Source organism: Zalophus californianus, chromosome 2 (assembly GCF_009762305.2).
Source record: "Zalophus californianus isolate mZalCal1 chromosome 2, mZalCal1.pri.v2, whole genome shotgun sequence".
Classification (NCBI taxonomy): Eukaryota; Metazoa; Chordata; class Mammalia; order Carnivora; family Otariidae; genus Zalophus; species Zalophus californianus.
In genome coordinates, this window is record NC_045596.1 from 150,241,422 (window position 1) to 150,259,583 (window position 18,162).

Here is an 18,162-nt window from a genome sequence, read left to right on the forward strand (position 1 = left end):
AATGAACTCAAAACATGTCAGGACTATCTTTATGAAGATCTTAATGTTTTACCAATGTCATTTTCAAAATTAAAAAAAGTAACATCTGGAATACACTGAAGAAAAAAGTAACATCTGAAATCCACTAGAAGAAAAATCCCTTGAGCTGCAGCACTGAAAACAAATTGTACAAATCTCTGAATGGCAGAAGCTGCAGTACTAACCGCTAACAAAATTTCTTTCAGGCATGGGTAAGCCAACAACACTTTATTAGTCATCAAAAGGAAGGGATCATTTCACAAGTAAGGTATTGGATTATTTCTCATTACACATAGTTGTCTCAAACGTTACTCACAGCTGAAGAGTAGAGTTCAAACTCTTGCTCAGGAAGGAAAGAATGCCAACCATCTTCTATCACTTCAAACATGGGCCGGTAAAAGAAAGGGTACATCAGAGTGATAGAGTCCAGGGTAGACAATGCCTAGGGCATAAAGAAGGAAACAAAAGAAAGAAAAAGGAACATACGGCAATTTGAAACACTTTCTAATTACCAAATTGGTATTAAACAAATATGGTCTAATAATGATGCACACCCAATATATTTTTCTAACATTGTATTTACCACTAGATACAATTATAGCTTACTGAAGCTAATTTCCATGCTTTTAGCATCTAACAAGGTACCTGGCACATAGCATACACTCAGTTAACCCTTGCTGAATGAACAAAAGAACAAAAAAAGTGTGCACACCTATTCTAGAAGAAAAATTAACTCCTTTGACACCACTTAACAAAAGCCTAATATAAAGGTCCAAATATTTCTGGAAATCAGAAAACAAACAGGTTTTGGTTAGAAAGCAAGGCCTTGGCTCAAAATTCAGTTATTGACTGTATCAACATATGTACATTATTTAAAATCAGTGTCTATTAGTAACCATAAATAAGGTTACAGCTTGGTGGCCATGTATCATATTACCTCTATGCTACCATGACCCATTCTCAAGCTGGGACAATAACTCTGTGGTCCCCAAATCATCTGGAACACTTGAATTCTGGATAACACCACCAGGAAAACCTGACTAAATGGGAGGAACAGACCGATGGAACATCCTCCATCACCTTCTGACAGGGGAGTTATAAAAAGCACTTCTATGACTAGGAGAAAAGGTACCAAAATCAATTAGCATAATTCAAATTCCAGTAATTATGGAGACACTCACCTGGAGGAGGGCAGGAGCCCAACATCATGCTTGTTCCCCAAAACTCTCAGAATAAAGCTACCTCCCTCTAGGTCACAGAAGGACCAGGCTTACAAAAGAATGGGCCCAAGACTTATTAAAAAACAGATTAGACATGCAGTTCAGCAGTTTAACAAAAACATCTTCATCCAAAGTTATTCTTCTGTCTGTCCATAAATCATGACACCTTCCCCCCAGAGCCCATGAAACAGAAAATATGGAGAAACATGGCTGTATAATCCATTATCCACTTCTATCTAGTCTTTGGCTGCCAATCACACTAAACAGAAGCAGAATGGCCAATGTCCACAACCAACCTAGGCCTGAGCTGTCATCGTTCAGTACAAACATTATTTTACTTAACTGGTTCACTTTTTTAAATTGGTTTATTTTTAAGATATTCTTTGCAATATTTAAACATTTTTTTCTCATCTTTACTGAGGTAAAACCGACAAAACTAAGATATTTAAAGTGATAATTTGATACACTGTGAAAGGACTCCCCCATGGAGTTACTTAACACATCCATCACCTCCCATATTTACCTTTTGTTAAAAACATTTAAGTTCTACTCTCTTAGAAAATTTCTATTATACAGTAATACAGTGTTATCAACTATAGTAACCATGTTTTACATTAGATCCTAAGACTTTATTCATCTTATAACTGCAAGTTTGTAACTTTTACCAACCTCTTCCCTATCTCCCTTAGACCCTACCAACCACTTATCCACTCTCGGTTTCTCTAAGTTTTGTTTCTGGTTTTTAGGATTCCACATATAAGTAGTAACATGCAATATCTGTCTCTCTGTCTGGTTTATTTCACTTAGCATAATGCCCTCCAGTTTCACCCCTGTTGTCACAAATATCAGGATTACTATTTTTTTAAGGCTGAATAATATTCCATCGTATGTACAGATAAACATCACATTTTCTTTATCCATTCATCTGTTGACAGATACTGAGGCTATTTCCATATTTTGGCTATTATGAATAATGCTGCAGTGATCATGGAAGTAAAGACAGCTCTTTGAGATTATTTTGTTTTCTTTGGACATATATCCAGAAGTGGGACTGCCGGGTCACATGGTAGATCCATTTTTAATTTCTTGAGGAACCTCCATACTGTTTTCCATAGTGGCTGGTACAACCATGATTTTATTTTTATTTTTTAAAGATTTTAGTTATTTATTTGACAGAGAGAGACACAGCGAGAGAAGGAACACAAGCAGAGGGAGGGGGAGAGGGAAAAGCAGGCTTCCCGCAGAGCAGGGAGCCCAATGCGGGACTCCATCCCAGGACCCTGGGATCATGACCTGAGGCCGAAGGCAGATGCTTGGCAACTGAGCCACCCAGGCACCCACAACCACAATTTTAAATGCAAGTCAGCAGGCACTTTAGCAGGCACTAAGCATTCATATTCTGACTTGTGATCCCATACTATGTCATCAGAGACAGGACTTTTCCTTTAAACACATTAATGCTGAAAGAACTGAAAACATTTCAATTCCAAAAGACAGTGGAAACTACATAGAAGCTTCATCAGACTTCCTGCTACATTTTAGAAAACTGAGCAATTGCCAGTTATTCTTCCAATGGGATTCTATTTGTGGCAGCAGACTATATTAGGGTACATGGATTCTTGATTAGAAAGAATAGCTCTTTTATATAAGAAATTCACTATTACTCCCAAGTCATGTCAAGATGTACAGGGGAGGTGGGGAAGGAATTGGATACCAGGAAAAGGCAAGAGACCAAGTTCACGATGTATACTGACTATGTTGTAAAACAATCAATAGAACATTCACTTCCTGAGGTCAAGGGTTTCTATATATTCAGTTTCTAAAGTACTTTAGGTACTATATACAGCCAATTAAACAACTGATTAGTGTCAGATGTTAATGAAACTAAGTAAATGCAACCAGAAAGTGGGTAACAGGCTTTGCCCTATATTTCCTTTACCGTTATCCTTTACCGTATGCAACTTCACTAACACCCACCAACCAGCTATCTCGTAAATTATAAAAGGAATAAGAAGAAACATGTAGACTGGTCAGTGAAAATCCAAACCCACAAGTGAAAAAAACAAAAACAAAAACATGCTCAAATGAAATGGGTCAGTAGCCTTCCCCTGCCCAAACAGCAGGACAGTGTTTCAATTTAACAGCCAAGAAACCACAGTGCGTTTCTTACCCATGTTAACAAATTTGGCCAAATCAACATTACTACATCACTTCCGAATGACAAGTACGTAAAACAAATAGTTCAGCTAATCTTCTCATTTCCTCTAAGTAAAATTTAGCAAAGGCAGAAAGTAAACCACTTCCATGCCATTTTTCTCAGCACAACAGTTGTTTTATTTCTCTATTCATGTTTAAAAACCAAACAAGATCCTAATTAAGATTTTTAAACCTTTCTGCCTCCTTTTAATAGTTAAGCCAATAGCATTTGTTTTGGATACAAAGACCAGATTAGTCACTCCAAGACCAAAGGAAAAAAAAATCAATGTATTTGTAATTATCTAGAAAATACTATAAACATAAAGTTAATTGCTCTAATTTAGTGGCAATGATTTAAAACAACGCAATTTAAAATTTGAGTGTAAACCAAAATAGTTGGTTTGAATGGGGAAGAAAATGGTGTGAGCACCTCCATTTAAATATTAAATTATCCAAGTAAAATGTCTATCATTTGGAATCTGAACAGATACTCAATATTGTTGATACAGATATAAAACAAACACACCCTGTCTTAATCAAACCTGATGTATGGAAAATTCAGACTTACTAAAGGCAAACAAAAGACCATAATCATTGGTAATAATCACTGACTTTTATAAAAGAAATAACTTTTTAGAAAAGCCTTACCATATATACATACAATGGACTATTATTGAGTCTTAAAAGAGAAGGAAATCCTGTCAAATGCTACAACAAGTGAGGCTGGAGGAATAAGTAACACTAAAAACTGTTATAAGTCAACAAAATCCTATTACATTCCTATAACAGTGAACCAGGGTGAGGCTTTTCCTGTCAATTTTCAATATGTGAGTCACAGAACATGACCAACTATCTACTAGAAAAACATATGAGCTATACTGAGTCAGAATATAAGGTTCTTCCTTATTACTATTTATTTTCATCAGATTTTGCTTCTGAAATATTTACCTCAATGGAACTGGCTATATTCAAACATTCTTCCATTCCAGGAATATCCAACTGAATTATTCGAAAATCTTTACATTTTATGATGATGGTACCCAGTGGTCCCACAAACCTGTAAAAAATTATAAATTATGCTTAGGAACATATATATTTCTATCTTTAAACATACGATTATTTCCATGAAAAGAGAATGTAATTGTAATTACCATCTATATTCAACTTTCTTCTCCCAAATTAGTCTAATTAAGGAAGACTCAAGACTGTGTTATTAAAATGTGAGCCATAAATTATATTAAATACATATACTTAAAATTTTTCAAATTCATAAAGTAATTCGTACTAGGCCAACTCTTTTAATGAAGATTATCTGGGGCCTTACTTCAAAGAATAGAGAAAAAAAATCTGTAATTAATGTGTTCAGTGTTTATATAGCATAGGAAAATACTTCATTTCAGATTTTACTTACTTCTAAGCTTGTAGTGGTTGATTTTAAATATAAATATCTCTTTTTCAGTCTTTAAAAACTATTAACTTACAATATCGATTCTAAATCAATGCCATAACTACTCATAACAAAGTTTTGTATCGGTAAATTTTGTACAAATGTAATTTTACCTTAATTGGAACTTTGTCTTCCTTTTATTACTGTTTTGTCTATACTTGCTGACAGCTCTGAGTTTTCTTTTGCTTTGCCACTGGTTGGCTCCTTTCTTTTCCATTAAGACTTCTGAGTATTCCCCAAACTAGGAATTCTTAGACTGACCAAATGCTATTCATTTTACTTACACTTTGCCCAGTTTAGAAAGACAACTCCTACAGCTACTCTTCCTGAGCTCCATCTCAATTGTTAAGCATCCCTATGCCTCACATCACTGCACTGTTAATGTGGACAGGCAAACATTATCAGCACGGGCCAAATCCTACAAAAGATAATTCTACCAGACATCCACAACCTATCAACACACTGGAATGTCTCTTATAAAATTTATTTGGAAAACTCACACTCTTGGCACTTCTACTTCTGGCAAAGGTAGAATAACAGGGACCATATTTACCCTCCCACCTGAAACAACCAAAATAACTGGACAAAATATAAGAAAGAACTGTTTTCAAGACACTGGACATCAAGCAACAAAGAACAGAGATATCTGGGAGAGGGAAACAGGTGAATCTTACAATTACCCCAGTTTATAGTTTTGAGAGTTTACAGGCTTCAGGAGAGGGAACTTGGGTGGGGCTTATAGTCTGAGGAGAGCATCTATATTAAAAAAGGAAGTTTCATATTAGTGACTTCTATGCTGAAAAAAGAAGAGCAAGTCAAATTCAAAGCAGAAGAAATTAAATAAAGATCAGAACCAAAATGAATGAAATAGAAAAAAGGAAATAATAAGGAATAATAAAAGCAATGATGATTGCTTGAAAATAATAAAAGCAATAAAGCACTAGCCAAAGTGATCAGGAAAAAAGAAAGTCAGTCTCAATTTACCAATATCAGAAATGAGGGAAATGAGAATCACATGGCATTAAAAAAATAAGAAGGGGCGCCTGGGTGGCTCAGTCGTTAAGTGTCTGACTTCAGCTCAGGTCATGAATCCAGGGTCCTGGGATCCAGCCCTGCATCAGGCTCCCTGCTCGGTGGGAAGCCTGCTCCTCCCTCTCCCACTCCACCTGCTTGTGTTCCCTCTCTCATTGTGTCTCTCTGTCAAATAAATAAATAAATAAAATCTTTAAAAAAAAAAAAGATAAGGAAATACTACGAATAACTTTATGCCAATAAATTCAACAGGGTAAATGATACAGACCAATTCCTCAGAAGACACAAACTCAAGAAGAACATTATTAGTTCTACAGCTATTAAATAAACCAAAATTTTCATGAAAATCTTCCCCACCAAAAAACCCTCCAGGCCTAGGTGGCTTCACTGATGAATTCCATTAAGCATTTAAGGAAAATATACTATCAATTCAAGACAAACCCAGAAAGTTGAAGAGGCATTTATCAACTCATTCCATGGGGCCAGCATCACCCTAATGCAAAAACCAAAGACATGATAAGAAAACTATAGACCAATATCCCTCATGAACCCAGGTGCAAAATTTCTAAACAAAATATTAGCAAATTAAATCCAACAATTTATAAAAAGGATAATATATCATGAACAGTTAGGGTTTATCATTTGAAAATCAAAGCAATTCATCATATTGCCAAACTGAAAAAGTAAAACCATATATATGATCATCGCAATAGATACAGAAAAAACATTTGGCAAAATTCAACATCTATTCCTGATCTTAAAAAACAAAAACAAAGAAAACCCCACTCTCAACAAACCAGGAACAGAAGGAAACATCTTCAACCTGATAACAGCATTTACCAAAAGAAAGCAAAACCAAAACCAACAAAACAAACCTACCACTAATCACAGACTTAATGGTGAAAGACTAAATACTTTTTCACTAATATTAGGAATAACAGAGATGTCCGCTTTCACCCCTTCTATTCACCACTGTACTGACAGTTAATAGCCAGTGCAATGAGTCAAAAGATAAATGGCATCCAGATTGGAAAAGAAGAAATAAAACTGTCTTTAGTGGCAGATGACATGATTGCCTATTTAGAAAAGCTAATGAAAAATACAAAGAAACTATTAGAATTAAAAAGTGAGGTTAGTAAGACTGCTGGATATAAATTCAATACACAAAAATCAATAGTAGTCTATATACTATTGCAACAATTGTTTAAAATACTCAGGACTTCGTTTTTATTCAGGATGGTAAGCCTGATAGATCAGGAGATGACTGTCATTGAAAAGACAGTTTGTGACTCACAGTTCTCAAAAGGGGGGGGTGCACACTATGTCATGCAGGGCCACATGGGGAAGGATCAGGTCAGTCAGGAGGCAGATAGTGCAAGAGGAAAGCATGGGCCAGAATTTTTACTGTGAGGTTTCACAGAAAGGAATGGGAAAGACAGGGTAGGTGAGCTGAGCAAGTTTAGGATTAGATTGTTTGAATAATTTTGTCAGGCTCTGGGTTATACAGGTGATTCCTACTTGTCTATACCTGGCCCTGGAATAATTTAGGAGAGGAGAAGAGTAGTCCTGACTGCAGAAGCCTGAGGAGAGGAAGCAGATAAGGGTATGGACTTAAGATTGGTTGATGTGCATATCAAAGGTGTGCTTGCAGGCAAGTTTCCCCACTATTTCTAGTAAATAGCTAACCCTGAGAGGGGGCAGTCCCTTCTCCAGGTCTGCAAGGCCTGAAGACATCAATGTATCAAAAATATAGAAAGTAAAAAACATGACTAAGACAAAAGCAATGTGAAATTGAAATTTTAAAAATACCATTTGAAAAGAGCATCCAAAAATGTGTAATAAATGGGGGAAACCTGCAAAAGATGTCTGAGATCTATAAGTGAAAACTATAACACATTATTTAAAGAAATTAAAGACCTAAATAAAATGAATGGAGAGATATACTTTGTTCATGGGACAGAAGATTTAATATTAAGATATCAGATATCAACTCTCACCAAATTCATTTATCAACAGATTCAACACAATTCCAATCAAAATCACATAGGCTTTTTTTTTTTTTAGAAATTAACAAGCTGATTCTAAAATTCATATGGAAATGCAAATGACCTTAAGTAGACAGAACAACTTTCAATAAGAACAAACCTGCATAGCTAACACTACATAATTTCAACTTAATATGAAGCTACTGTAAGGGTACCTGGTGGCTCAGTTAGTTAAGCGCCTGACTCTTTTTTTTTTTTTTTTAAAGATTTTATTTATTTATTTGAGAGAGAGAATGAGAGATAGAGAGCATGAGAGGGAAGAGGGTCAGAGGGTCAGAGGGTCAGAGGGAGAAGCAGACTCCCTGCTGAGCAGGGAGCCCGACGTGGGACTCGATCCCGGGACTCCAGGATCATGACCTGAGCCGAAGGCAGTCACTTAACCAACTGAGCCACCCAGGCGCCCTAAGCGCCTGACTCTTAATTTCAGCTCAGGTCATGATCTCAGGTTTGTGAAATCGAACCCCAAGTCAGGCTCTGTGCTCAGCGGGGAGTCTGCTTCTCTCCCTCTCCCTCTCCCTGCCGCCCCCCCGCCACCCCGCATTCACATGCTCTCTCTCTTTCTTTAAAATAAATAAATCTTTTTTTAAAAAGCTACTGTAATTAAGACTGTGGTAATGTAACAGCATCAAGATAAACAGATCACTGGGACAGAAAAGAGAGTCTAGAAATAGTTCTACTTATATATGGACAAAGGTGCAAAGACAATTCATTGAAGAAGGAGCAAAACAATCAGATATCCATATGCAATATACACACATATATGTACACCATAAACCATATATAAAAACTAACTCAAAATGGATCATATACCTGAAAATAAAACCTAGAGCTATAAAACTCCCAGAAGAAAACATGAGTAAAAATCCTTGTGACCTTGGGTTAGGCAAAGATTTCTGAGATAAGACACCAAAACCTCAATCTATAAAAGAACAGATAAACTGGGCTTCTTCAAAATTTAAATCATTTGGTCTTTGAAAGACACTGTTAAAGAGGATGAAAGGACAAACCATAGACTGAGAGAAACTATTTGCAAATCTTATTTAATAAAAGACTTGTATCTAGAATATATTTTTTTAAAAAATGCTCAAAACTCCATAAAGGAAAGGATCTTGGAAGATGGTGGAGTAGGAAGCACCAGGAATCTTTCTCCCCAACTAGACAACAATTTCACTGGCATGATCTGTTTGATGTGATAATTTTGTAACTCTAGAGATTATTAAGGCTTGCAACTTCCAGGGGGAAGACTTGAATGATAAATGTTGGATAAATTCAGCTCTTAGCAAAATAGCAGCTACATATCCTAGCCATGTGATGGGCAGCTATGCACATGTTCCTGGAGCTTATGCACAGCCCAAGTTAGGCAAAGGCACTGTCCTCCAAGTATCAGAAAAAAGATCCTGTCTTCCAAATATCAAGGATCTGTGCTCTGATCACTGCCTGCTGCTTCTGATCACAGAAGTGTGAAGGCCAGCAGCCACTGTTGTTGCAGCTCTCCCCATTGTTGCAAGTCCCTCTCCCACAAGTGATATCCAGGGAATTTAAAGGCCAGTCCCCTTACCCCTCCCTATCCTCATTTCATTTTTCACTTTTCTCCTTTCAGGAGACAGACATTAAAGACTAGGACATTCAAAACAATTACATATATGAGGAAAATTAGGACTGCAAATGCCCAGGAAAAGTTCAGAAAAGAGCTATTATATGACCTTAAATTTACACTTCAGGCTAATCTCTGGAATACAGAAAACTTACAACAATAACAACAATAATAATTATTATAATAAGCAAATAACAATTATTAAAAAAAAAAAAACTAAAACAGCAAACCCTGGGGAAGGGGAAGCATCTGATTTCCAGAGTCAGTCACCACATTATCAGATCAAATGTCCAGTGTTCAACAACAACAAATCACAAGGCATACAAACAAACAGGAAAGTATGGGCCATTCAAAGGAAAAAAATACATCAACAGAAACTTTCCCTGAAAAAGACCTGATGGCAGATATACTCAACAATGATTTTAAAACAATGGTCTTAAAGATGCTCAAAGAACTAAAGGAAGATGTGGAGAAAGTCAAGGATGTGATGTGTGAACAGAATAGAAATATCAATAAAGAGAGAAAACCTCAAAGAAAAAAAATGCGGGGGCTGAAAAGTACAATAACTGAAATGAAAAATTCACTAGAGGGATTCAAAGGCAGATGTGAGCAGGCAGAAGAGAGCAGGCAGAAGAAAAATCAGTGAACTTGAAGATAAAATGGACATTATTGGGTCTGAGGAACAGAAAGAGAAAAGATTGAAAAAAAGTGAATAGAACCTAAGGACCTATGGGATACCAACAAGAGAACCAACATACACATTGCAAGAGTCCCAGAAAGAGAAGAAAAAGGGACAGAGAGAATATTTGAAGAAATAATGGTGGAAAAATTCCCCAATTTGATGAAAGACATGAATATAAACATCCAAGAAGCTCAACAAACTCCAGGTAAGATAAACTCAGAGAACCACACCAAAACACATTTTAATCAAACTTTCGAAAGACAAAGAGAAAATCTTGAAAGCAGCAAGAGGGAAGCGAATTGTCACATACAACAAGGAAACCACAATAAAATAATGAACAGATTTCACATCAGAAACTTTAGAGGCCAGAAAACAGTGCGCTGATACATTCAAAGTGCTAAAAGAAAAAGCTGTCAACTAAGAATCCTATATCCAGCAAAAGTGTCCTTCAAAAGTAAGGGAGAAATTAAGACATTCCTAGATAAACAAAAGTTGAGGGACTTATGACCACTAAAACTGCCCTATAAGAAATGCTCAAGGGAGTCCCACAACGTTAAATGAAAAGACACTAGGCAGTAATTTGAAGCTATGTTAAGAAATAAAGATCTCAATAAAGGTAAATACATGGGTGGTTATAAAAGCTAGTATTATTGTAACAATGGTTTGTAACTGTACTTTTTGTTTTCTACATGATTTAACAAATATATTCAAAGAAAAAATATTATTAGTATTAAAGCTATTATTACTGTAGCTTTTGTTTATAACTCCAAATTTTGTTTACTACATAATTTAAGAGACTAATGCATTTACAAGAATTATTCGTTTATGTTTGGGGGCATACAATGTATTAAGATATAATTTTGTGACATTAACAATGAAAAGCAGTAGGGACAGAGCTATAAAGGAGCAAACTTTTTGTATGTTATTGAAGTTAAACTGGTATAAATTCAAATTAGAGTGTTATAACTTTAGGATGTTAAATGTAATCCCCACGGTAAATCACAAAGAAAATAGGTATAGGATATACATAAAGGTAAATGAGAAAGGAATTTAGACATTTCACTACAAAAAAAATCAACTACATACAAAACAGAACATTAAAGGACAAAAAAGCTGTAAGGCATAGAGAAAACAAATAGCACAGTAACAGAAGTCCCTCCTTAACAATAATTACTTTAAATGCAAATGGATTAAAAAAACCGTCCAATCAAAAGACAGAGATCGGCAGAATGAATAAAAACATACGATCCAACTATATGCTGTTTTACAAGAGACTCAAGATCCAAAGACACAAATGAGTTAAAAGTGAAAAGACAGAAAAAAAAATTCCATGCAAACAGTAACCAAAAGACAGCAGGTGAGGTTATACTAATATCAGACAAAATAGACTTTACAACAAAAATGGTTACAAGAGACAAGGAAGGACATTATATAGATTCAACACAGCAAGCAGATATAACAATTACAGATAATTACACACTTAACTACAGGAAATCAAAATATATGAAGCAAAAACTGACAGAACTGAAGGAAAAAATAGTTCTACAATAACAGTTGGAGATTTTAATACCCCATTCATGATAATGGCTAGAACAATCAGACTGAAGATAATTAAGGAAACACTTAACACAATAAACTAACTAGATATACCAGACATACACACTAGCAACCCAACAACAGAATATACATTCTTCTCAAGTGCTCCAGGACAGACTGTATGTTAGGCCACAATCAAAGTCTCAGTAGATTTAAAAAGACAGCTATCTTACAAAGTATCTTCTCTGAACCCAATGGGATGAAGTTAGAAATCTACAACAAAAGGAAAACTGAAAAATTCACAAAATTATGGAAATTAACAATGCACTTTTAAACAACCAAGTGATCAAAGAAGAAATCACATGGTAAATTAGAAAACTGAGACAAATGGAAACAAACACATTACAAAACCTATGGGACAGAGAGAAAGCTATACATATACGAAACCAATTGATATATGATGGATCAGTCAAGAATGGGTTACTAAATAATGGTATTGGGAAAACTGGCTTGCTACCTGGAGAAAAACACCTGAAACAAAGGTAGAATCCAAATGAATTAAAGACCTAAAAGTGAAGGGTAAAACTATAAAGCTAATATGGAAGAAAATGTAGAATTCATCCTAATGATCTTGGGATAAGGAAGGACAAACAATAAAGTAAAAAAGGCACAAACAATAAAGTAAAAAACTGATGAATTCTGAATTAAAATTAAGGCCTTCTGTTCAACAAAGACCACCACAGAAAAGTCAACAAATGGGTGAGAGACTAAGAGAAGACATCTGCAATGTCTAAGTAAAGAATTAAAACCTAGAGAGTATACAAGAAACTGGTGCAAATCAATGCTAGAAAGACAACAAAACCCAATTTTTAAAAGTGGGTCAAGAAATTCATAGAAAGGAAAAAAAATTAATTGAATTGCTAATAAGTCTATACAGAGATACTCAGACTCCTCAGTAATCAGAGAAATACAAATTAAAATAAAGAGATACTATTCATAGTCATCAGACTAGCAAAACTTAAAAAAAATAACAAACGTTGGTAATAACGTGGTGGAAATAGGGACCATGGTGGGAAGGGCAAAGGGACTAATCATTTTGGAGAGTTCTTAGCATTACTTGGTGAAGTGAATTAATTTTATCTATCTGCTTTCTGCCTCCATCCCACCCTGGACACAATCTCAGAGAAATTCTTGTATAAGGTAAGTGGACCCAAACAAGTGTGTTTTTCAGTAGGTTGTGATAGCAGGGAGTTGGAAGCTATCTAGAGGGTCAGGTAAGAAAAATGTTGTAGACAATTTGGAATTCTATGCTGCAGTCAGAAGCAGTGAAATGGATGTACACACAGCAGTATGAAGAGTACTGAGTTACTATGTTGAGAAACAGAATAAGATCTGCAACATAATCCTACCAGGGGAAATTAAACTCACACATGATGGTACTGTATATTTTATAGGGATATACATATATCAAAGGACAAATAGCAACACTTAACATACTTGCCTGCAGGGATTGAGGATGAGGTGGTAAATAGGGGTGAAAATTAGGGCCTGAAGAAGAATAAAATGTAAAAAACCAAGAAAACCTTGCAATGAATCAATCATGAAAATGACCAGTTCTCAATTGAGTAGGATCAACTCAACTTTCTACATCTGGGGTCCATGAAAAGAAAAATATATAATTGTAAAACTTATGTAAAACCTTGTGTGCGGAAAGATCTAATAAAATTGTATATGCAGTGCACGTAACAGCATTTGATGAGCTTCTAAAGCATCACTCAAATATAAGTTATGACTAGATATGAGAAGGGCTGTTGTCCTCTACATGATAGAACTGAGACGTTTAGAGAGGTTAAGTGGCTTGCCCAAGGACACCTGTGCAGGAAGAGGTAGCACTAAAGGAGTCATCCTCAATACTGTGCTTCCTCTCACATCTCACTTACGATTCATTAACAAAGCATGGCAGCTCAGCCTTCAAAATACATCCCAAACCTGACCGCTTCTGAGCTGACTTCTACCGTTTCCACTCTTAAGTCACCGTCGCCCTCTCCCTGAACTGCTCAACAGTCTCTTAACAGGGCCTGCTGTTTCCACTGGTGCCCCTCGGCAATCTGTCTTCTGCCAGTGGCCAGAACCAGCTTCTTAAAGTCTATCGGCTCTTACTTCCTTGCTTTCAACTCTCCAAAGGGCTTCCTTTGAAAACCATCACAATGGTAAATAAAGCCCTACACCACCTGCCCCCTGCTTATCTCTCAGACCAGTTTCTGCTACACCCCTAGCCTCTACCCTTGCTCACTGCCCTCCAGCCACACTGGCCTCTTTGTTCTTCCCACTACATGCCAGGCCAGTTCCTGTCTTTGCATTGGCTGTTCCCTCTGGCTGGAATGCCCTTTCTTCTGATAGTCACATTGCTAGCTTCCTCTCTTCCATCAGATGTCATTCATTCATTTATTTTTAAAGTGTTTATTTATTTGACAGACAGTGAACAAGAGAGAGCACAAGCAGGGGGAGAGGCAGGCAGAGGGCGAAGCAGGCTCCCCGCCAAGCAGGGGCCCTATCCCAGGACTCTGGGATCATGACCTGAGCAGAAGGCAGACACTTAACCGACTCAGCCACCCAGGCGATGTCATTCATTTAAATGTCAGTTGTCTTTTCTGAAATTCCTTCAAAGAACACTGCCTCCTGGCATTCTCTATCCTCCCATCTTCCTCTATTTTCCCTCCTGGCACTTATTACCTGACACTGTTATTTACTTATTTTCTGATTTATTTGAATGTCTATCTCCTCTACTACTACACAAGCTCTTCAACCCTCTTAGTCACCACTGTACCTGCAGAGCCCAGATGGTGCCCAGCACACAGAAGACACATGGAAGTATTTCTTGAGAGCAATAATTAAACTCTAATCTGACCGCCTAGCTCATGCTCTTTCCATCACAAAAGGCTGCTTCTGGGAAAAAGATAAATGTATATACAGTTTGTCATTTCTCCCCTAACAGATTAAAAGGTCATGTCTTACATATATTTTTTAAGCTCTACCAGGCCTAGCATGTAGTAGATGCTGGGTAAACATGAAATGAAAGCCTGAAAAGCAACCATAAAATAAGAAAAAAAGAAAAGGGAGCTGGTGGTAAGGAGAAATTCTAATTTGTATTCTGTGGCATCACCGATCATACTCCCTGTGTGCCTATCTGCCCAAGTTAGGAGTTTTGAAAGAGAGAAAAATTAACCAAATATAAGTCCTGGCTTCAAGGATCTAACATATGTGTAAATACCAAAATACAAATTTTAATACATACTTATTAAAGAGGCATAATTAAAGAGTTAAAAGATTTCAAGGTGAGGAGAATTACTTCTAGTTGCGGAAATTAACAGAAGAAACTAAAAAAGAGGGGGCAGTTAAAAGGGTTATACTACACATTGATTAAATGAGTACTGATTGGATGATAGACTATGAACTCCTGAAAGATAAGAACTATACTTTATTCATCTTGGTGTTCTTCATGCCTCACAAAATGCCGAGAACATAAAGACATTAAATAAATCTTTAACAAACTTGGGAGGAACAAGGCATTCCAGGCAGAAGGAGGAGCAGCAGTAAGATACAGACATGAGAATGCAGGACACAGTGAGCAAAAATAAAAGAGTGAGGACTGGCTAATAGAAAGGGTTCATGAGGGGCGCCTGGGGGGCTCAGTCAGTTAAGCAGCTGCCTTGGGCTCAGGTCATGATCCCAGGGTCCTGGGAAGGAGCCCAGCATCAGGGTCCTTGCTCAGCAGGGAGACTGCCTCTCCCTTTGCCCCCCCACCCCGCTTGTGCTCTCTTTAAAATAAATAAAATAAAATCTTAAAAAAAAAAAAGGGTTCATGAGGTGGGAAAAGTAAGTTAGGGCCAGACATGGACTACCACAAATGACAGAGTAGAAGGTTTATATTCTGCAGGCCAGGAGAGACCATTGAAAACTTTTACACGGGAGAAGGTGATCTGAGGAGTCTAGTAGGAGTCCTCTGCGTGAAAAAATAAATATATCTGTCAACAATTCACCCCTACCGTTTTCAATTCTATCACTGGAAATTACCATCTTTTAAGGCATAACCTCTCTAGGAATCTACTTAATATCCAAATTCTCCTGAAAGATAATTAAAAAAGCTGTTGTCATTCATTTATACTTTAGTGTAAACTGGATAATCAATTCACCTTCTCCTAGCTAGAGTTAAGTACACAGAGCCATTGGGAAAATAAGAATTTTGACTACAGACAGAAGTATAACTTTACGACTCTGAGACACTACCCCATTGGAAAGACAGAGTCTGGGGTGCAAAAAAAAAAGAGGTTAACTAATTAATACCTTTACTTAAGAGCCAATTCTGTTTTGTTTTGTTTTTTTCCCAAAAGCAGAACTTAGTAAGGATAAATAAAAGATATTATAATCTCCCATAGCAGGAAGTATTCAATTGATGACAAGGAAGGTGAGAAATATGATAAACTAACCATTTTTGAAGGAAAGAAAAAAAAGTTTTGTGGAATTTAGACACTACATACTAAGTTCTTTGAGTTGTCCTCAAAAGAGGCAAGTAAAGACTTTACCTAAATCACATTCAACCACTTCATGGAACTGTGGCGGACAGTTAATAATCCAAGGAATATGATGCTGCAAGAAGAAATGTTTTTTAAAAAAGGTTAAAAATCCACCCAAATGATGTTATGTACCAAAAGTGATCATCAAGCTGATAACAACCATATGATAACCCTGGGAATTCCATTCAGATGTAATGGAAATCAGGCATCTCACTGGGATGGTTTTCTGCTTTCTAAAATTCATATCCTCAATCTAGGCCGGAGAAGGCTCATTTTGCTGGCGGGTTAGGCGATGGGGCGCAAGGAAAACACTGGGACGCGTGGCCGCAGACATCCACCAGGCTCCCTACGTAAAGGGGGTGGAAGAGGCACTCACCGCTTGTCGATGGCGTCGATGTTTGAATGGAGGAGCCACAGCTCCTCCGTGTTGTCCTGCCGGGAGGACAGGATCAGGTGGTGACCAGTCAGACACAAGGTCCCTTCGACGGCGGGATAGAAAGGCCGGTGCAGCACCACATTGTCCACCCGTGGGGTCTTAATCAGCTCCGCAAACTCCATGTTCCCCCGCGGCCGGGGCCACGGGACTGCCGAGGCCCGGAGGTCCGAGGTGCAGACACCGCCGCAGGGCTGGGGAGGAGAATGACCCGGCTCGGGGCAGGCCCGAGGGGCGGGGACGGGGCGGGGAGGCCGGGCCCCGCCCCAGGCTCGGGTGGGCGCGGCGAGGCCTGCGGTCACCGTCACTGGCCGCGGGAAGACGAGGGCTGGGGCTGGGCCAGGCCCGGGCGTCCCTCTCGCACTCCTGGTGCCCGCCGGCCCAGGTCTCGGGCGAAGAGAACGCTCCGCGACAGGCCCAGCAGCCGCCGCCGCCACCTGGGGACCCGGCCTCTGCGGGGCAGGCTGAAGGGAGAAAGAGGAGGCCGCTTTGGAGCGAGTTTTCAACACCGAGCTGCTAGGGACTCCTGGCGGAAGTAGCTGCTGGGAGCCGGAGCCTAGGGTAACTCCGGGCGGAAGCGGTGGAGCTCGAAACTCGGAAGACAGGGAAGTCAGAGCCGGAAGTCAGTCCCCTCCCCAACAGGGTGCTTCCGGGAACACAGACCTCCAAGATTTGTGTTCCTACCAGGAAAAAGCTCTTTACGTTCATGTCTACCGCGGTACCTCGCATCCCTCTAGATATTACATATCAGAAAAGGCCGGGGAAGATGGAACGACGAGAAGAGGTCCTTGTCTGCCTCCCTGCACTTGAGTAGTAATCCCTCCTCCAAGCGCTCTTCATAGCGTTGGGCTGTCGTTAATTGTGATGATTTTCGTCCATTCGCCGTGAGATGACAAGTGTGGGATCGAATGAGTGATTGTGACGGTAGAGAATCCTCCAGGTGTAAGGGAGAAACCCAGCGCCGGGCGCGGCAGACTCCCAGAGAGCGCCGCGCCAAGGTTCTGTGACCTTGAGCAAGGAAAAGGAAAAGCATGCAAACACCTATGAGAGCGACCTTGGTAGAAATAACATACAATGCACAGAAGAGGAAAAGATTAATCCTATCCAGTGAGGAAACTCAAGTGACTTGCTAAAACAGTTAATCTGTAGCAGAGACTGGACTTCGGTCTAGATCTATGAAATCAAGGTACTGGGGCTTTGACACCACCACACAGCCTCCCCGTTAGATACAGTGCCACCGAACTACTCCCAGATACCTAAATTATGCCGGAAATTTACTTAAATAAGTTCTCTTTGTTTAGGCCCTCCCCCAAACTATTTTCATTATAAAATAGAGAATTAGAGGGGAAATATGCAAGGGTTTGAGTCCTGGTCTGCTGTCAGTC

The 18,162-nt window shown here is 38.4% G+C and overlaps 1 protein-coding gene across 1 annotated transcript in view; it reads right to left on the minus strand.

Moving 5' to 3' along the window:
• Window positions 1-17,616, minus strand: part of MTMR9 (myotubularin related protein 9) — a 54,920-nt gene extending 37,304 nt beyond the window's left edge. The window contains exons 1-3 of the mRNA XM_027599490.2: window positions 16,721-17,616; window positions 4,383-4,491; window positions 335-460 (exon numbers count right to left, since the gene is read on the minus strand). Of these exons, the coding sequence (XP_027455291.1) occupies window positions 335-460; window positions 4,383-4,491; window positions 16,721-16,902 (417 nt within the window). The 5' untranslated portion in view covers window positions 16,903-17,616. The remainder of the gene's footprint in view (window positions 1-334; window positions 461-4,382; window positions 4,492-16,720) is intronic.
• Between the last annotated feature and the right edge of the window lie 546 nt (window positions 17,617-18,162).